At 35.0% G+C, this 22,069-nt stretch overlaps 1 protein-coding gene across 1 annotated transcript; it reads right to left on the reverse strand.

Annotated features, from left to right (window-relative positions):
* Positions 1 to 12,532: 12,532 nt before the first annotated feature.
* Positions 12,533 to 16,428, reverse strand: LOC146165558 (ras-related protein Rab-18-like). Its single transcript, XM_083380962.1, has 5 exons — positions 16,313 to 16,428; positions 15,043 to 15,178; positions 14,348 to 14,431; positions 14,144 to 14,266; positions 12,533 to 12,643 (listed from the first exon to the last, which is right to left on the reverse strand). The coding sequence occupies exons 1-5, from the start codon at positions 16,426 to 16,428 to the stop codon at positions 12,533 to 12,535; spliced, it is 570 nt and encodes a 189-aa protein (XP_083237088.1).
* Positions 16,429 to 22,069: the final 5,641 nt, after the last annotated feature.

A 22,069-nucleotide genomic window follows, 5' to 3' on the forward strand; every position in this document is an offset into this window, starting at 1 on the left:
GTTGACTGTTTACTCCAATTGGCAGTTTGCAGTAGATTTCTAACGAGTTAAACAGTTGCACTGGAATTTAAAACAATTTTTAAGTAGACGTTTTTTTTTTCAGGTATATTTAAATCTTGCTTTTGTTTGACTATCTTAGAATAGCTTTTGTTTTAGGAAGCATAATTATGTATTTTCCATCCTGTGAGTTTTAAACACTTCTAAATTAGGAAGACGCTATTTAGCTGGATCGCTCTTTTACGATTCACCCATACGTAATTATCCATTGATTTGGGTTAAGGTTGGGGTCACCGTTTGGGTTTGGATGGTCATAGTATTAGATTTAATTTCCTGTGGTTTGCATATAATTTCTATGTTATTTGTCAAACTACTTTATAGCCTCAGGAGGTGCCTTGATCAGATCGCTCTTTAAAACTTCCATTCTGGAAAGTATATCAGATTTCGACGAGATCTCGCTGGGTTACGGACAACAATCTGGGTGACCGGGTGCAACAAAGGTCCAAAAAGTGCACCTCGGTGTACTTTGAATTTTCTGATGCACTTATTGCATTGTAGAATTCTGTCGCACAATCGTTTCCATATTTGGGGTGCAGTTCAGAATTTTTGGGGGGTTCACTTTTAAAAGGTTGAAAAAAAAACTTGCGGGTGCACTTGCCATACTTTCCACATGAGGAATTGTATGTCGATTAAAACTTCTTTGCTGTCCTGGTGAATAGCCTCTTCCAGCGCTCTTTCACTATTGTACGTAAAAATTAATAAAAATTATTTTTTCTTTAAATGCCGCATACCACAACGCATATTGTTTGCGTTAGGGCGCGGGTTAGCGTTTGGTTGAGGGTGGGTCAAGTTATTATTATTAATAAACATAATATTACTTGACCCACCCTCACCCAAACCTTAACCCGCACCCTAACCCAAAAAATATGCGTTGTGGTATGCGGTATTATTATTTTTGTTTTTTTGCATAACTTTTCACGTACAATAGTGAAAGAGCGCCCCTCTTCCTTCTTAACTTAGTTGCTAATATAATTAAATGTGATATTTCCACAGCCCGAACCCAAACGCTAAACCCAGCCCTAACGCAAATCAATGCATAATCATTAGTGGGTGTCTGTGTACCCGAGCGATCTGATCAAATCGTCACTTACAACAGTCTATCTACATTTAATGACCTAAATCAGCACATGAATTTACAGCTGCAAGACTGCAACATCTATAAAAAAAAACACTAGCTAACACTTGCGATGTTTGTCAAATTACTTCATTACACAAAAAAATCGTTTAAGACTGTTTAATTTGTAAAAACACAGCCAATAAATCTTCAATGAACCTAACATTGCTCTCTGTGTGAAACAACAATCGATCAGCTGATCGGCGTTCCCGCGTTTCACGCTCCACTGATTACAAACCGCGAAAACAACACCACGTGGTTTTCGCGAGACGAAATTGTCCCCGCGGCAGCCATTTTGTTTAGCAAGGCGAGTTTTTGACGGCTTGAATTACAGCGCGTTTGACAATGCGACAGACCGTTAGACGTGAGCTGAATGGAAATAAATCGAATGGGCATTGAAATTGGTGCGTTAGTGATGTTAAAAAGGTTTTTCTAATTAATATTTGACTCAGTATGCTCATTTGAATAATTTGAAAACAGAGGTAGGCCACTGAATGCACATTATTTATGTAGCTTTTTGTGCAGTAATAATTATCGGAATTTTATATAAGTTTTTATATTGAAAGCAATACAACCTGATTTAGCCTCTTGCATTTAAATTGTGAAGGTTAAATAGTTAGTCTCCAGTGAGATTTGAACTCACGACCCCTGGTTTACAAGATGTGTTTATTATCAAGTGTGACTTAACCCTTCGGAAGCTGTTTTTCGACCAACGATTACGACTACATGTCATAGTACACCGAAAAGTCATGGCAGACTAACCGAATTATTCGACCAATGGTGTAAACAAGGAAGGCTAGGATCTGCAGACTGGGGTAAGGCACTTTGATTTTGATAAGCGCAATCCTTTTGTGAATTACTTTGTTAACCGGGTAAATAGTCTGTACTGTAATTACAGCTGTGTTATGTACCATTTGTCAACCTACTCTGTATAGATTTAGTTTACTGTGGACTGTGGTGTTTCAATCATAGATCGCTGTTTGGGTGTTCAAAACTAACTTCTTTGTAGGCCTATCAATGAATACACACAAAAAACAGAAAAACCAAACTCTCGTACTTGTTTCCTTAGTATATATCAGTAGTAGGAAACAGTGTTGTGTCATTTTGAAATGAGTTAAGTCCAGTGGAGTCATACAAAAAAACTTGAGTCCAAGTCAAGTCATTTTTGAAACAACATATTACAATTAAGTCGTTACGTGCAGAACTTAAGATAAATAACTCATTTTTATATTGGAAATGTGAAAACACTTTGTTCCAAACAAAGTCATTTGCCCAAATGACTTAAGTTAAGTCAAGTCATTTGCCCGAAAGACTTAAGTTAAGTCAAGTCATTTGCCCGAAAGACTTAAGTCAAGTCAAGTCATTTGCCCGAAAGACTTTAGCTAAGTCAAGTCATTTGGAAACAGTGACTTAAGTCATTACAACACTCTGGGAAATATCGACGCAGCGGAATGATTAAGATAGGTTTACTTCTCCCACTTTTTTCAGGAATCTTATATTTTTGAACAAGTTTAGAGAATGTTGATTGTATTTTATGGAATATGTTGCTTCAGAAATGTTATAAGGTCTATTAAAATTTGAGTATTTCATTTGTTTTGTTGTAAAATAATTTCATGTAAAAATAAGCTTACAGTGATGTTACCAGACGATGCTAAAAAGAGTCGCCGTTTTTCGTCCTAAAGTAGAATAATATTTAAATTAAGCTAAAATAATTAAACCGTTACATATTGTTTGAATTTCATTGTGAATTTTTTTGAGCTTAACAGTGCATAAAAAGCACCCCATTTTAAAGGTTGTTTTTACCATTTTTGTGTATGCCGCGAAAAACTAGTGTTCTGCAGCATTAAAGTCAATTATTTTAAGTCGTTTCTTTTCTCGTTTAAAACGCACTGTTTGAAAATAAATAAATATTTTTGTAAAGGAAAAAATGATTTCCGGTTTTTGCTTAGACTGAATTTTTGATATTTCTGAAAAAACACTCTAATTTTATTTCACGTAACGAAATTTTTGGAAAACGCTTTTCTAGTTGTAAAATGCTGGGGCTTTGATTTCGTCATCACTTTATCATCAAATTAAAAAAACTTTGGAAGTGGAAAACTTTAGAAGTGGCGCAACTTTGGAGCGAAAGGCTTATTTTGTTGTGACGCAACACCAAACGCACTATTCAGCTTATTATTACTGAAAACATTGAGAAAGTTTCTCAATGTGGATTCCACAAAGCGTTACACAATATTGATATTTTCCACTGGCAACTACAGTGTTTTGTCTCGTGTATGTTGATAGTGTTTTGTTACAGCAGATTCGCCTTTTTTACTAGTAGGATTTATTTTAGTTCCGCCACAAAGTGTGACGTCAAGCATTAACGCAAAGACCAACCAACCAATTCACTTCATTTCAAATCGTTTTATTTGAACTCCGACAAAGCTCTTGGTACCCTTGAAATTACCTAAAATATAATTGCTTTTAAAAAGTAGTGTAGATTTGTCAAAGAATTTGTGTAAAAAAGCCACGGCCAACCTAAATGAGCCTGAGTTGAACTAATCAAAAAGTTACTCTACACCAGCACTTGTTTTAATTTTTTGTGGAAAATTTTTTCGTTTTATTTTTTTGTGGAAGAATGTTCTGTTACCAACACAAACTAATTTTGTTTATTTGATTTGGTATGAATCAATTTTTGTTTCGCGAAATTGTATTCGCCTAGAATTTTGTTTACTGTTAAATTATAGGCTTTACTTGTTTAGATTTTTAATTGCACTAATTCAGTAGTTCTGAACCGGGGTGCCGCGGCACCCTGGGGTTCCATCTCTAATGCCCAAGGTGCCTAAAGATAGTTGTGAATCGTTAAGAATCTGATTTGTGCAAATTCCTACAACTTTTTGTGTAAGATTAGAGTGCAATATATCCAATGAAAACTTCCTACATTGTGTAGAGTTGATGTTTGTTGTTCCAGTTCCGTTTATTGTGACATTGTAGTAATTTTCCTAGAGAAAATTCTTGTGGAGGTGCCGCAATCTATTTATTATTTCTGAGAGGTACCGCAAGCCATAAAAGGTTGAGAACCACTGCACTAAATGTTTGTGTTAATTTTTTGCCGCCACATCTTATTGTGAAAACGGAACAAATTTTTAGTGAAATACTAATAAAAATGTTAATAAGGTTTGTCTGGAAAATGAGATTGGCATACTTAAATAAGTAAATTACACGTTTAAGCAACACATATAATCTGTATTTTCTTCTGCAATTTGAAAAAAGGAATATTCTTCTTTTCTAGAAGCAGCCTTCGTACGTCACTCGAATTAAAACGATCATTGCGATGACCTCACTAATTCTGCGGTAAGGGAGGCGTTTTATTCGTGTTCTCATTTTTGTAAAAGTAGCCCAATTATCTCGTCTCACGGATCAAATACCTGAATATACTGCTAAAGAAGCCTGGTGGCTAAAATTGCTGTGGGTAATGCCTAATTGTTATTAAATCGATTCCTTAACTTTTGCAAAAATTATGCATTAAGCGACCGTCTGAATGTTGCTTGCCTACTTCGAAATATGTCTATTGGGGCTAAGGTGATTGAAATGTAGTTATTTTCTATATAATCCCAAAAGCGACTATCGTTTTTGCTGTCGTTTTCGGAATTGGTCGAATTAACTATTTGATTTTGTAAACAAGCTAATATCACCTGAAAGTTCATTTCCAACTTAAGGTTCGGTTAAATAATTTATCCCTATTTATAAGTTTTAACTTTACTGGCGATTTTAAACCTTTTTTACTGTTTTATCATCCTGCAAAATACTCAAAAAACATTCGTTTGGTTTTAGAAATAATGTTATGTTTACAGGCCGAAGAGGATTAAGATTTGCGAAAGTAGTTTAAAGAAAAAATGCACGGTTCTCGCAGCACCAAATAATAAAATATCTACGGACTTAAAAAAGGTAAAACGCTGCGAAATAGAAAGACAAAGTAATTTGATCTGTTTTGCCTATAATAACGTTTTGTTAGCGTTTTGAGTATTTACTTAAGTCTAAAGTTTAATTGTTCTATTTAGCACATATTTGGAAACCAAATTCCAAAATCTAATAACGTTTTCATGAAAATTTTTAAATAATTTTTAGACATTCTTTTAGCTAAGTCACGTCTGCAAGTGCTATAACCACGTTAACATAAAAAAACAGAAATCAACCAACTTTTAAAAATGACCCAAAATATTTAAATCACTGTTACCCAGCGCAAAAGGGCGATAGATCGCCAGGATTCAGTTCAACAACTTATCGTGAACTTCTCAGCATCTGATGGAAAACTCGTGACTGCAATTGGTGACCCCGAAGCAAAAGAGATGTTGGAATTCCTGCAGGAAACTGATAGAACAAAGATACTTCTCAACACGTGCTTCTTGAAGAAGTAAATAGGCTAGAGTGGTTCTGAAAGTATTTGTCTTTTAACAGTATTTAATAGGTTAATTTCAATACGTAGGTGAAACGAAGACATGTTGGAAAATGTTTAAAGTTGCCGATAAAAAATGCGTCACTAGTAATGTACTTGGTTATTTTAAAAAACACGGTTATTTTAAAACAGAAAATGATGGCGGATAATACTGTTTTTTAAAATTTACTACAAAAAATTGCTTTCTCACATTAGAACAGAAGTTCTTAAACTGGGGTCCATGGACCCCTTGGGGTCCGTGAAATAGTTTCAGGGGGTCCATGAAGACCTAATTGAAATACTAGTAAAAGTAATCAATTTTTCAAAGAAATAAGTTTAATTAAAAATAAAACGTTTTAGCAAAGTATTTAGACCTCATTTTATCATCAGCAAATTTCTAAAGTCTGTTTGTATTGTGACGTAAATTTACGACGTCATATCTGAATATTTCTCGCCTACCGTGGTCCACGCGAAGTAAAAAAAAAAATTAGGGGTCTGCGGTAAAAAAAGTTTAAGAACCCCTGCATTAGAAAGATACAATTTTAACGTTAGTAAACCGTGATTCTGTAGGTTGGCAGCTAATTGGTTTCCAGGGCCTATACCTAATCCATCTTCGCAATAAAGAAAAAGCTTAAAATAAAACCAATCGGTCAAAAGATAAGGTAGGATATTTTAATACTCAGCAAAATTATTCGTTACCTTATAAGGTACCCTTTCACTGAATTGATGTTTACCGGGGTAAAGGTGATGCCTTGAAAAACGCTTTACCACTCCCTGGCCTAATAATAAAAGATCGCAAGTCAAACCTTGGCCGCAAACCGCTTTAGGTGCACCAAAAAGGTGCCAATACAAATATTTGAGACATGCTAATGGCAATATTTGATATAATCTTCCATATCAACAAAAGGCCTGACGTCACATTACTTGAAGCTGTCAGTAGTGACGATGTAAAAGTGGAGAGAGAAGGTCCTATGACGTCATGCAATCCACTCGTTTCTCACTACGTCATCACAGCAAAGACACCAAGTGAACTTCTCTTCAGTCGCCTGGATGTTGAAATCAGATCATCTGACGATGAAAGCCAAGTCATTCTCCAAAAGACCTTTTTCCTTTTTTAGATGATGGTGTATTTTACTTTTAATCAAGTTTTTTTTAATTCACAAATTTTTAGTTTTGATTTAGTGTAGGCCTAAACGTATTACACTGTTATTTTCAGTAAAAAAAACATTAGTAATCAATGCTTAAATGTGGTATAATATGTTTTTCTATAAATATTTTCTATAGTACTTTCTGCCAGGGCTGAGAAGACGGTTAAAAACAAACGACCCCGACTACGATAAATGTTCCGATTTTTAGCAATACACTTATAAAAAGTCCTACAACTCATCCGCCAACAATACGTGGTTGAAAAATATTCCATATTATGCTATTCCATTTTTACAATTTACAGTTTGCGGCCTTCGATTTCGGCCTTGGTAATTTGCTTTGGCTCGTCGAACTCGGGACTCGGATAATAATCATTCGTGGTCTTACTCGAGTCTCGATTTCGAAGTACGTTAAGTCCAACTCCGAACCCACTGTCCTGTGTTTTTCTTTGTTGATAATAAAACACAAATCCTGATTTTAACAGAGGTAATTTGGTTCTTCTAATAGAAAGGTAGCTTTTGGAGTTTTAAAGTTTTTGTAAAAAAACTTTTGCTGTATTTTTCTTTTTGACGCAATGTGTTTTTTGATATGCATAAAGGTGTCAAGTACTGTTAATTTTCACAGTCTCTCTTAAAACATAATTTCCGCAATTTTGTCAAGGATTGTTGTCTTTGGATGTAAATGTCTCATGCCTTTTAATTTCCATGGATGTAAATGTCTCATGCCTTTTAATTTGTTCGCTGTAAGCACTTTTTACTTTACTAAAATTTCGTTGATTTATATTTCATTTGTGTGTTATTTTTAGGAGATAGGCCTGTTATGCTAAAAACCTGTGAAACTTACTGAACTATAAGATGCCAAACGTCGAAGATGGGTAAGCTGCCACTTTTTTATATCTTATACTATACTATTTCAACTAACCTACGTAAAACTCGCATATATGTGTGTATGCGTGTGCAAATTACTTGACTTAAACGTTGTAAAATTTTACATTTTAATAAGGCATAGTTACAACACCATGCAGTATTTTGTATGGTCCTTTAGCCTTACGTAAATCCCAACTCGGAATGTGTTAAGGTAGTTTACGTAAACCCATGTAAAATGTTGTATATTCCTTAAAGGAGGCCAACGATTTTATGTGAACTTGTTCGAATGTCTATAGACGGCAGAAAATTAATCGTTAAATGTACACTTACAAGTGACGACTCTGGCAACGACCAAAACTGCCTCTTAAAATGCAAGATACCATTGTAAGTATGTGATATAACACGGTATAACAAGTGCAATATACCGTTGCGATAATGGTGTGACATATCACCATACGAGGTTAAAAATGCAGCATTTAGAACTACGTGTAACGTCAGAATAACTAAACCTAAAAAACATTTACATTGGCGTAAGCTTAAATTTATAGGTCTACAACGCATATTTAATATAATTGTATTGCTTAGCTACATATATTTTAATATAAAATATTTTTTTCCTGCTTTTACAGAAAAAAATGTTTCAGTTTTGAACTGGTAACTTATAAGTGAAGCCTATTAAAGCAAACCATGACCAAAATTATTTCACCTTATGCTCTTCAGTTTGACCGTAAGTGAATGTCATGTATTTTAAAATAGCCTATTTGTTTTCAGGCAAGGTCAAATTCTAATTAGACTCATCATAGAAGGCGATGGCATCGACGTTAATTCGGGTGTGGGGCCAGAATGGGAATACCACGGGAGGCTTTCTCAGCTTCAAAGCTTCTTTCTTCTTGAGTCTAATGATGTTAATCAATCTCTAAGAGGAAGAGAATTCAAGACTCGATTCTTTGCTGAAGCGCTGCTGGACATCCAAAGTAACCACGTTATATTTCAAGGTAAACCCTTAACTATACGTTATTTCAAAATATTACCACCCTACGTGAATACTAGGGTAATATTATCAAAAAGTGGTGTAACAAACAAAAAAAAAATTCTTGCTCTCTTTTCCTTGTATTATTTCTTTTTCGTCCCTTTCGCTTTTATCTTTTTACTCCATATTTTTCTTTCGCTTTTTTCAATTCCAGTGTTTTTTTTCTCGTTTTTCAGCACTCTCTAATATATAAAAACTTTTGGATTGTGCTAGCCTGCGGTGAGGTTCGAACTCAAGACCCGCTGGATATTAAAAGTAACCACGTTATATTCCTAGGTAAGAATGTATTCGTTATTCAAACGAAATTACAACTATGTTTTATGAGACCTTGGAAAATAATTAAAAGATCCGAAAAATATCATGAAGGTTCCACTAGCTACGTTAATATTTTTAAAAAGTAACAAAAATATTTTATGAGCCTGGTTAATATCTTATAAAAGCTTTACAAATATCCCCATTAAAGCTATGCAAATGTATGATTAAAGTTTTGTCGATATTTTGTAAAAGCTTTTGCAATGTCTTATAAAAACTCGATTACTTCCTGACTGATAACATAGGAATGATATGCTACTTCTGATATACTACTTTCACACTAGCTTCGCATTTCCCTTTTGGGAACAATCCTCCTGTCTATGTTTGCAACTATATATATTAAGCCATTCCACTGATTTATTCGGCACAAAGCACTGCAATCCTGACGTAGTAAGCCTAAAAAATCCCTAATTTTACTGAAATTCAAAAAGATTTTGTAAGAATTTTAACGCCCATACAGAAGTCGGTGTCATTTTGAACGTTTCTAATAACTCTTTATTTATTTTCATTTTTGTTTCAATTTTGAATATAAATAAAGAGTTAGTTCCAAATGATATCTACTTCGGTATGGGCGTTAATATTCTTCCTACGTTTTGTAACAAGCCCCAGCCATTATGCTCCCACAAAAAGATTTAATTTTTTTTTATTTTGTTTCAGAACCAGCTGCGAACGAAAACATTGCAGGAACCACCAAAGTCTCAATTCAGCTTTAACAACGAATTATAAAGCTATCAATAGAATAACACTTCGCAATTAATTTGTATTGATATAAGCTATAACTAGTGATGTGCGAAAGGTTATGTGATTTATTGAAATTATTTTTCGAATTCTCAACAAAGTGCATCCGAAACTTGAATGATTCCCAAACCCGGCACCCGATATTCGCGGCGAAAAGTATCACTGATCCCCTCCAATACCAAATGACCCCATTACTAGGGTAATATTGTCAAAAAGTGGTGTAACAAACAAAAATGAATAAAAAAAAGTTCTTGCTCTCTTTTCCTTGTATTATTCTCTTTTTTCGTCCCTTTCGCTTTTATCTTTTTACTCCACATTTTTCTTTCGCTATTTTCAATTCCAGTGTTTTTTTTCTCTTTTTTTAGCACTCTCGATTCTGTTTCTCACTCGTTTATCCACGCTATTCGCTTACCCTTTGTTCTTTCTTTTCCGCTTTTACCATCTTCTACGTACCTGTGGTTCTTTTAATTTTCAAGTTTCGTATGCCTTGCGCCCCCTAGAATATCAAACAAGTATTTTACCTGAAGCATTTTGGTTTTGGCGATTACACATTAGTGAGATAATTGTAAATTCTTCCGTATAGCAACTTTTTTTAAAGTTGTTTTTTTTCTAAGTTTTTAAAATCCAAACCAAGGGCGGTTTTAGGAAATGTGATTTGGGGGATTACAAAAATGTTTAGAGATGACGCCGTTAAAATCACGTAATAACGTAACGCCACAAATTGGGAAATTATAAGGAATCGACTGTTTTCGAGCGAACTCTGTTTTCGAGTAAGATGCAACTATAAAGTGAAATCGTAAACAACATGCGTTTGTTTGATTTGATTGCGAATTCGCCTTAAAAAGGCTAGAAATATCCTCTAAAAATGGAGTCTAATATATCGTTGTTATTTAAATTCGGCACTGTGTCGAAGCGTCCATAATACAAATGGCGACTTCGTATGAACTAGGCCCTAAAAGATAATAAAAGATGGCCACAATATAATATTCTGCTATATAAACTGTTGCTACCAGGCATGGTAATATAAATCAAAAACAGCTCCTCTGGTAATTGTAATTGTAAACCCTTTTCCTTTCCATTTATTGTACGAGCGTTCAGTGTCAATAATATTCCGCTGTCTAGTTTGTAGGGGGTGGGTCCGATTAATGAGTCTTCATTTATATAATTGCCAAGATGAATCGACCACACTCCTACAAGATTTGAGATGGCCTGTCTTCGTGAGGCCATTCAGGTCCAATTCTTTCCTTTAGTTCAGATACATGAACAGTCAATTTTGCTGTCTCAGTATTCTCTCTCTGCACTAGGCAGTACTGGGTGATACTGGGTGATTTATTCGATTGTGCGACTATATTTATTGGCGAAAAAGATTTCTAAAATGCACAGGAAATATTGACGTAGATATTCTTACGATTTTCAATAATAAATCACGTGACAACAAGGCGTGGTCTAAACCTTTTTCTCTCGACTCTTATAGACGGAAATAATATTTTTGTCCCAATATGGCTTGAACAAAAGCGCTTCGATCTACATTGCGACGTTACTGGCGTTCGATTCTAAAAATTCTGGATTGTTGACAATAAGGCGAATTTCAAAACAAAACGCTCACATTAAACGGATATACGTCACATCACATACAGCTCTGACGCATAAAAAATGGTGTAACAAGGCATTCGTAGCAAACTCTACCAAGAGATATCGGCAATCGAATTTAAACAAAAACTTTCCGTGACGCAACAATAAGGCGATAAAACAAAGAATTAATTTGATGTGCTGACGTGTTGCGACAAGTTCTATATAAAAACTCGACAAAACAAAAACGGTTTGCTCAATAGTTGCTGGCATGGCTGGATTGGCTGGTGCTTATTTATGTCCTATGCATATTGCTTCGGTCACATTGTTCACGTATAGAAATTAAGTAATACTATCAGAATTAAAATTAGAGCATTTCAGTTTTCCTAATTAAATTATAATTAAATTTAGAGATATTTTTTTCAAATTAGATTAGGATTACAAATACCGAATTCTTAAAAAAACTGCAATTCTTGTTTTAAGAAATACCCACCACATCCCGCAGATACGAGTGTAAGATGTATAATTAAAAATACGTCTACAAAGCGAAACACAAAACTTTTTCCAACTGCTACATGCTAAATTGACCAGCAACAAAGGGGATATTCGCTGTCCAAATGGGTTCTGAACATCATTTATATGACAAAAACCTGTGAACCCTTCGACATGTCACCATGAACCCAGCTTTTAAGAAAAATTAAAATAATTAACCAGTCATTCGCCATAAAGAATTGATAGATCACGTGTATAGGAAGACAATCTGGATAAAAAAGAATTTGAGACCACATACAGTAGATGAATTACACACTAAAAAGTGGCGACATTTAGAAAGTTTCAAACTACATTCTTGCAATCAATGAGAAACAAAAACACACTTTCAAATCAAAGTGAGATACAAATGTGTTTTATAAGACAACCCGACTGATTTTAGCTATATAAGACAAGTGGCGTATAACTTAAGTTTGTATATAAAAATAGAATTGTTTAACACACGAGTTATATTGTTGTAAAACTGAATTTTTTAAGTGTACACATTGCACTTAGTAAATATGCTGTTGCTACCAGGCATAGTGTATTTAAAATGGGGGGTTCGTATATGCCAGAGGAACCTATTTAAATTGCACTTAGTACTTCGGCAATCACTAAAAAAGTGCGAAATTTCACAACAATTTTCCTGGAATGAATTTCGTAGAATAAAATACGAAAAATGGATTTCTAATTTACATACACGGATAGATTTGTGACGTAACCACAAGTGGTGATAATATTTAGAATTTAAAACATTTTTATCGGTGACGGAAAATCAAGTAGGATAAGCAACAACCGACTACTCTCGGTAACTGTTGTCCAATCGTGATCACATCTCTCTCATTCAAATCCGTCCCTGGCCTATTATTCTACAAAAATAAAAATTGGTAATCGTTTAGCGTTTTCTGAATTCAAAAATACAAACGTGGTCTAAATTTAAAGTATTGAGAATTTATTCATAAAAACAACAAACAATTTACATTTTGCAGTATGCTTTTTTTAATATTAGTTATTCACACAAAGTAAAAAAGGGAAAACTGTAGGTTATAATAAGTTGGGCACTTCATTTTAATGCTAGGCTGGAAGTAAAGGTAAACGTTTGCAAAATAAATTCAATCCAGTTTCGGGGAAAGCGTATAAATAATTTCAAGCAAAACAAGGCAAAAAGAATTAGCCTGAGCTGAGATTTGAACTCGGGACATTGGCTTTACCAAAACTGTCGTAATACCACTAAGTCGCGAAGCCGACAAAGCAACAACCATAATTACAATAGCTTATCGAGTAAATTCAACCTACACAAATTTCCTGGAGGCATTATATAAAGCATCCATATAATGCAAAATGTGATATCGCACTTTAAGTTAGAATTGTTTTAGATTGGTGTTCTATTCTTTTCTAACAAACCTGAAAATGATTCAAACACTATACGAATATGTAGTAAGAATATGAAAGCTCATACAGAGGTAGGTTTCATTTTCTGAATAATACCTAATCTTCCGAAATACGTCCTAGACCTAAACTCATCGGAATAAGGCCTAAAGTTATGGGACGATAGCATTGGCCGTTTTTTTTCTGACCATTTGGTCTTATTCCGACAGATTTAGGACTTAATCCGAATTAGACGGTGTTACGACTATTAGGTATTAGTCCCATTTAGGTCTTATTTCGAACTGTTGTTTATTCCGACGTTGTTGTTGTTCTTATCTCTTATGAATGGAGTCCTTTGAACGTTTCGAAAAACTCTTTTTTTTAAATAAAAAAAATGTTATTCAAAACTTTCAAAATGCTACCTACTTCTGTATGGGCTTTGATATTCTTACTACGTCTTACTAGAACCCCCAATCATTATTCTCCAAACCAGTGGTTCTCAAAGAGAGCCACTTGGCTCACTTTGGGGGAATTTTAAATTTAAGGGAGGAAAATTGTTCCCGGGAGAAATTGGGGAGGAAAAGTGGATGACTTTTTATTATTTGAAATTTAACACATATAACTAACTGCACATGGTTTAAGGAGCTGTTTGGTTTACAAATATATTGTTTCGTCACAGTGAGTAACGTTTACTAGCACCAGGTGTCTGTTTCACACTGTTTAAGCAAACACTTCTTCCATTTCCCACTACATATTGATTGCTTGACATTTACAAAACGCGGAGATTTTCGTGCAAAACTGAATATTGTCAATACGCATTTTTGTGATTTTTGTCGGGGAGGAATTACTAGTGTTTGAGTCTTTATGGGAGGAATAAGAAAAAATAACTTTGAGAACCAATGCTCCAAACATTATGCAAATAATTCTGTGAAAGGTCTTAAATTGCACAATTGGACTTTTTTGGTGACATTATCGGGGTAGTTCACCCCTGTACGACTTACCCTTCGTTCTCTTCTGTGCAGGGCTCTTGTGACCAAAGCTTCCAATGCTTCCTCCACACCTTTGTACTCACGAGCGCTTACTTCGAAGAATGGTTTTTCATGTAGTTTGGCAAAAAGCACGTGCTTGAAATAATCACTGGTCATTTTAATCACTATTTTGCTTTTGACTATAAGTAATCGTAAAATATAGTTTTATCAACCTACCAGTCGGCAATCCATATTCCTTTCTTGATGATTCCCTGAATCGCATTTCGTTTTAACTAGAACCCATTCGGGATCGTCGACATTCTGTAAAAAAAAAAAAAACATAAAAAGAAGTCTAAACCGAATTTTTACCAACTTATAAATAAACAGTAAACGTTATCCCGCTTCTCCAAAGTATCACATCTAACAGAATAGTGCAGGGCTACTTGCTGTTTGTAAGAATCTATATTGTATTGCAATACGGCCTTTACATTATTTCTAAGTTAGAAATACAAATTGTAGCAATTTAATTTTTAACGCTTCGCGCGAAATTTCTGTGTGGTTTTTATTCAGCCTTACAGTTGCGATGACCGCAGCATGTTAGTAAAAATTGCCAACGCTAATATGTCGACCACGAGCAATGTGTATTTTTTTGTTTGTCCAATTCCGGTTTCCAAAATTAAAGTTTAGCCAATTTAAACCAATTAAAGATTTTTTTTTCAATTTTTTTTTGTTGTTTTTTAGCGGTTAAGAATCAGTGTTAACTTACTTTTATTGTCACATTGATGTGTTTTAAAAAATACTGATGTTTTGTTGATAAGCAACCTATTCAATACTTTAGACTGCACGAAGGACAGGACAATTAAAAAAAAAGTAGTGATAGAAAAAAGTTTAGGGATCACAAATCTAAACGGAAACCATTTGTCATTTCTCACATCCTCGTAGAAATTTCTCCAGTAATCCAAGTCGTCCATTGAACTGTGCTGCCCGTCAAACATAAGAAATGCACCGTCACAACCTCGTATATATTGCCGAGTCAAGGAACGATGCTGTTCAGTACCAGCTGTGTCTCTGTTAAAGATGAGAAAAAGAGTAAACTGCCTAAAATACAGAAAAGTTAAGCTACTTTTATATTTTGTCGACTCAACCTCCCTTTATGGTACTTATAGTTTACTTACACATTATTCGCAACTGAAGTGTGTAATCATTTTAAAAGAATACTGTTAATGACAATGATGTTAAGACTGTTAATAAAAACGGGTACAAAACATAAAATCATTTCTTAAAATTTTACAGAAATGTATATTTCACCTTATGAATGGAATTATCAGTTTCTCAATTCGAATGCTGTTAATAACAAGTCCCTTACCTAAAATTTATAGTATAGTTTTTGTCACCGTAGTTAAATCTTCTTCTGCGAAAATGGTCTATCCCTGCAACGGAAAAAATACTTGTTAAATATTAGTGAGTAACTAAGTAGGCCTATAGAGCATTTTACCTATAGTTGAAAGTTGTTCTTCAGGGCAACCCCGTTCTTCTGTAGCACTTACTGCAAACGTGGTTTTACCAACTCCAGCTTCGCCCAAAGTTATAAATGTCAGCGTCTCCATGATGCACAAGTCAAAACACCGACTAATCCTTAGCTACGTGATCCGTTGCAAATACACAGGTTATAACATATTTCTATTAAGCTGAAGAAAAAGACAATTTTAGTCATTTGGTTTACCAAGACAAGGCTCCTTTTTAAGGCTTCATCCATAAGATCGAAATAAGAACAACATCAATGTCGGAATATAACTTACTCGGAATAAGACCAAAATAGGAATAATACCTAATAGTCGTAATACCGTCTAAATCGAAATAAGTCATAAACCCGTCGAATAAGACCTTTACGGCCGGAATAAGCCCAATATAGCATTTTACTACACCACAAACTACGTATGCAGTTACTCTTTAACGAACATAACCTAACATGAATTATAGGTCAACCTTTTGTCACTTACAAATCTCTAAATATAGACATAAAATCTAAGGTTATCATTGCGAAATCAAAATCACTACCACTACATAAATGATGCTCGAACTAACATAGAATAGTTCCACATTACCTATTTCATAACTTACTTGTAAACACAAAGTTTTGAAACAGGAACTAAAATTTACAATCATACAAGACAGCTGAGCTTAACTACTTCTTGCCTTTACGCGTCAACCCAGCCGTCGATTTGATCCAGCGACCTTTCGCCCAAACACAATGACATCACGTTGTACTCTGTTTTGTGTAGAGTTGACTGTCGTAGGTATTCAATTTCACACGCCATGTATCAAACATCAATAACGTTAAAAAATGGAAATGTGTTTAAAATGCGAATTTTTATGTGAATTGAAAGTAGACAGATTAAAATGCGCAATTTCAATTTCTGGCGAGTAAACGTTTCCGTACTTGTCTATACATGCTATTACGAAATTTAACCGTTAAAAACGCTACAACAAATTTATGCGTAATTTGTAAAACGTTCAAGCTTTAGGTTATGCAAATACTCGCCGGTTTCAGTTAAGATTCTACGCGAAAAATGACGTTTTTCTCATAAAGTGTCCAAGCTTACCACACTGAGTAAGCCCGACAATTTATAAAGTGGAAGGTCTCCAGCAAAGCAGCTGTAATGGCCTGTGTTTGACATGATGCGTGAAATTGTATGCCTACAATACCAAACTCAGCACAAAAGCGGAGTGAAACGTTAAGCACACAATGTCTCTCGGCGAAAAGTCGCTGAAACAAATTAACAGGTGGGTTATAGTTACGCCGAAAAAGAGGAAGTTAAGCTGAGTGGTCTACTCAACTCTTGCAAAATTTGCTTCCTATTTTTAAACGTTAAGTTACCTAGGTCAGACTTTTTAAGGTAGAGCTTTGGTTAGGGCTAAATTCTCATGAGGCCGCAACTATCAAATATAAGTGCTATTTACTAATTACCTGTTATTATATAGTTACCCTTGGAGTATCATAAGAAACGTTTTGGTCTTAAAACGACTTTACATCACTGAGATCATTCATCACTAATTTAAACAAAAATACGATTTAGTTACCTAACTTGTAAACGTTTTTAAAATACCTAAATATAGACATGAAAGGTGAGCAAATACAAGCTTTTTTAAGACCTTTTCTCCCTGGTAAAGTTCGCTGAAGACCAATCAGGCCCTTAAATAATTTTAGGGGTCCGCTTTAATGTAAAACAGAAATTAAAATAGGTGAAACAAACGAAGCGACGCAAGCCAAGCGAAATTATGAGCACATTGCCCCCCTTCCCTCGAAAAAAAAAATTTTGTATGTGTTCATACTGCATTTAATGCAATTATATTATTACACGCCTCGTGCAGCGTTCAGGCCTCCGACAGGCCGTTAAGTAGACGATCAGGTATTATTGGCGTAACTCATGCATGTGTATATGGATCTTTCATTATTTTAATTTTACCTGATTTGGTGAAGCATTTTCATTATTAATCTAATAAGACTTCTATGCGCGTGACTTTAACGATCAATGTTTGAAAAAAAATTCACAACTTTCATCTTTAAAAACTTTTGCATAATTTGCGACAATATGTCAACTATTCTGAAACTTGCACACATATAAGAAACAAACTAACTCACCATGCAGGAAAGGATCCAGAAATTTGTTTGGGGAAGCTATTAAACTCATTAGTAATAACTTCACAGAGTTAACATTATAAAACTATTAATCCTAAAAACATTTGCTGTTCTCGAGCAAAGTGCGCAAATTGCAGACGATGTTTACAACTAACAGAATTAGAATATTTATTACAAAAAGCGCACTTTCCACAGCTTATAACATAATTGACAAGACAGTACATGCCATGGTGTGCATGGCGTCTTTGGACTAAAAAGATTTAGTTAAGACGGACAAAAACGTAGAAAAAAACAAAATGACTTCGCGCCAAACATAAAAAAAATATATTTGCATATGTTTAAATTTGCAAAAAGCTAGCAGATGTAGACGATAGGGATGATGCCTTTCTTCTCAAAACGGACTTGCTAACTACATGTAGCATTTTCTATCTTTTCGCTCATCTTAAATCTATTCAAATGAAGCTTTGTAAGCATTCCATAAGAGGAAACTCTAAAAGTCTAAATTCAGAGGAGATTTAAGACGCAGCGCTTTGGTTTTATAAGTGAAACTAAGAGTAGTATTTGTTTTAAATTGTTAAACAAACCGAATTATTTGAATATTTTACCAGCCATGGTAAAACCCCATAAACGTATATGGGCATCGTTTGGAAACAACACTGATCTTTGAGATCTAGAACTCAATACAAGATCTAGAGCAGTGGTTCTTACCCTTTGGCAACCTGTCGAATCTCTATGTATTCTGCAAACTTTCTTCGAACGCCAAATTCAGCTCAATATTAGTTTCTTCCTACTAGCAGCTAAAACTGGGCATATTCAAAATATAAACTTGCATTTATATAGGTTAAATTGGCCAAACTTTCAATTTATAACGTTACATGACACCTTGGCGCATAAAAGAGATTCAAATTTAGCTTGAAATAACAACATTTATGTTTCAGAGGACCGAGCCCTTGAAACAGCTGCGTCGAATCACAAGGGTTCGATCGAACCCTGGTTAAGAACGACTGATCTAGAGGGTTTACTCAATCTACGGGACGAAAATTTCATTTTCTAATTCAGTCTATTTGGTCGGTAAATTCATTCAAGGTTAATCGCAAGCTTCTCTCGAATGCTAATTGACGAACAAGCAAGCTGCAGTTATTTATAATCTGAGAAATAACGGTTAAAAGTAGCACTGTGCTTCTTACGTTCACCATCAACCGCTATATCTCCTCACTGCAACTATAGGCAACAAAAGCGGAACCAACGGAGCAACAAAGTTGACGCGCTTACAATTATTCAGTCGTTTATTAACTGACAGTGCAAATCTATTAATGGGTCAGTCACTCACAGCGCACTGATGTTGCAATAAAAAAATGAAAGAGTGTGTGGACACAAAATGCGTAGGTTGATCGGGAATGTGACGTATGCGACATTTCTACGCACTTAGACACAGCACAGGGCTATGGAACATTAGCCTTGTCGTTTTAGTAGGCTAATAACATCTGGTTCAAATTAAAAGGCGAAGAATAGCCCTTAATGAGGAGGGAGTAAAATTTGACATATCCAGCCACAAGTTGACCCTTGTATTGTGTGCAAATTATAACAACACATTCGGCTAGGAGCGTTTTAAAACGAAAATTCAATATTTTCGTTATACTACCAGTGGTTCTAAACCCTCTTATTATGGCGGCTGCAGGTCGCAACAATTTTTTTTTTGAAGTATACATATTGTCGGTACCCAGGGCCGCTAATGGAGGTTAACCTAACTGCGTAAACCAATTTTATGCTAGACACGACTGATTGGACAGCGGCCAATTTTATGCTAGGTTAGACTGATTGGGCAGCGGCTACCAGGGGTAGGTCGAGGATTAAGGGGGAAAAATTCTTTCAGTTTCAACGGCTTCTAGTTTCGAACCCAACCCGGGTCAAAATATTTTTAGCCTTTTTTGGAGAATATTTAACAAGACCAATGACATTGCACTAGGGGGGTGCAGATATATAACATAAATGTAAAAGGAAGCTGTCGCTATTTATGTCACAGAAGAGATTACATGTATAGGTGATCATATGTGTAACATACGGGGGCTAAAACCTATTAAGCTACTTATTTAAAACCTATTAAGTAAGTTTAACGAAACTGTAGTGACAATGTTGGTCTGTTTATAACTGTAGCGATCACATTCCTGCTGTGTTGTATTAAAAGCCTTGTCGTTTCTGCTTATATTATCTTAGTTTCCTCGGGTAAATTTAAGAGTTAAGCGCGAAACTCTAAGAGTTAAACCTCTGTTGGACCATATCAAATTTCACTTAGACCGCTGAACTTTAGAACAGTGCATGATGCATGCTATTCAAATGAAAGAGTTTGAAAGGAGCCGGCTCTGTCTCTCGCCCAGGCCAGAATAGCCTTCTCTGGTCTTCTTCCTTCCCCTCTATTGTGACACCTTCTGTATACAACACACTACAAGCTAACGGTGCACCTAGTAGCCGCAACACTTCCATAAGATGTCTTACATCAGTGGTCGGCAAAAACACTGCTATACCATAATGTAAAACCTACTATAAAAGAAAGAATATACTGTGAAGCGCGAAAATTTTTTCAATTACATTATAGTTTGTAGCACCAAGTTAGGTTGGCCAAAAATAATGTTCGACAGGCTCTCAGGACCACATTTGGCACGTGGGCCTTTCCAAGCTGAGCCTATTTAAAAGTTATATGTCACTTTAACTTTTAAAACAAAGTGCAATGAAAGTACGGTTATCATGCGTCCAACAACTACATGATAACGCTAAACTAATCGAAAGTAACTCGCGGCCCACTAAAATGGCTTTGCGGCCAACATTTTGGGGCGTCCTACATGATCATTGATGGAACATATGTGGGCTAAAACACAATAAGCTACTTGTCAGTTTAACGAAGCTTTAAACCAGCACTGAATATGTGATATTTGAAATCACCTTGACCCTTGCAAGATAAATGTCGACCTTAATTCTGGATCAGTAACAGCAGAATAATCTAGCGAAGCTAACAATTCAGGTCAGACACTACTAAAATATATTAAAAGATATATCCCTATTAAGGGCTATTCTTTGCCTTTCAATTGGAACCATATTTGCTAGGAGGAAGAAACTAATACTGAGCTAAAATTTGGGGTTCGAAGAAAGTTTGCAGAATACATAGGGATTCGACAGGTTGCCAAAGGTTAACAACCACTGCTCTAGATCTTGTATTGAGTTCTAGATCTCAAAGAGCAGTGTTTTTTTCCATACGACTCTTAGTTTCGCTTATAAAACAAAAGCGCTACTTCTTAAATATCCTCTACATAGAGTTTTCTCTTATGAATTACTTATAAAGCTTCATTTGAATAGATTTGAGATGTGCAAAAAGGTATAAAGCTTAATAGAACTTGTATTAATTTCGTTTCGTCCGGTTTAAATATTTGTTCGCCATATCGTTTTATTAGATTTCCCATTGATAATTTTACAGCCAATTACGGAAATCTATCCGTGAATGTAAAGTAGGAATTATCTGTTTATTTTTTATCGATAAAATTTATTTCGATAAAAATTGTTGTGAAATTTCTTATTTGATTAGTGATTACATGTTTAAATAAACCACAGGTTACAACAGTTAGTTATACGTGTGTAATAATTCGCGAACATAATTGCATTTTCTAATACACATGTATTCTGTGACAAAGACCTTTTGAAGTCGAACTAACCAACTACACTCGCACCAATATTTTGATTAGGTCACCAAGTGCCTTTGTATGGAACATTCAGTCGATCTACTAATAGGGTTGTATTAGGGGTGTCTCAATATGGATGAATAGCCTACAGCCTAATGGATTGTTTCTTTTTGTTTAACCACGTTTTAATTTACATAGCCGGTTCAACTTGATTCCTTAGTCCTTTATCAGATCGAATTAAACGGTAAATACTCTGGACAACGTCGGGTGTTTCATCTAGTGTCTTATAAAACATTTGTACAGTTCGTTTGATTTGACTGTACATTTCTGTCTATCATTGATTTCTACTAGTGCTAAAGAATCAAACTCGGTTTTATTTCGCTTAAGTCTGACTCGGGACTTGAGTTATATTACATAAGACTACGTGAGTCCCGAGTCCGACGAGCGCATTTAAAATATGACCACAGTAGCGTCTGGAAAATACCCTTATTTGTGAAATAAGCTATTGCTGCCAGGCATAATGTATAATGGAGTGTTGCTCTTCCAGCAGTATATATAATAGATTGACGTTTCGACGTGCTATATAGAACGTCTTCATCAGGATACTAAAACGTATCATGTAAAACAAGATCATGATACGTCAGCATCCTG

The sequence above is a fragment of the Ascidiella aspersa genome, chromosome 2 (assembly GCF_963924565.1).
Source record: "Ascidiella aspersa chromosome 2, kaAscAspe10.2, whole genome shotgun sequence".
NCBI classification, from domain to species: Eukaryota; Metazoa; Chordata; class Ascidiacea; order Phlebobranchia; family Ascidiidae; genus Ascidiella; species Ascidiella aspersa.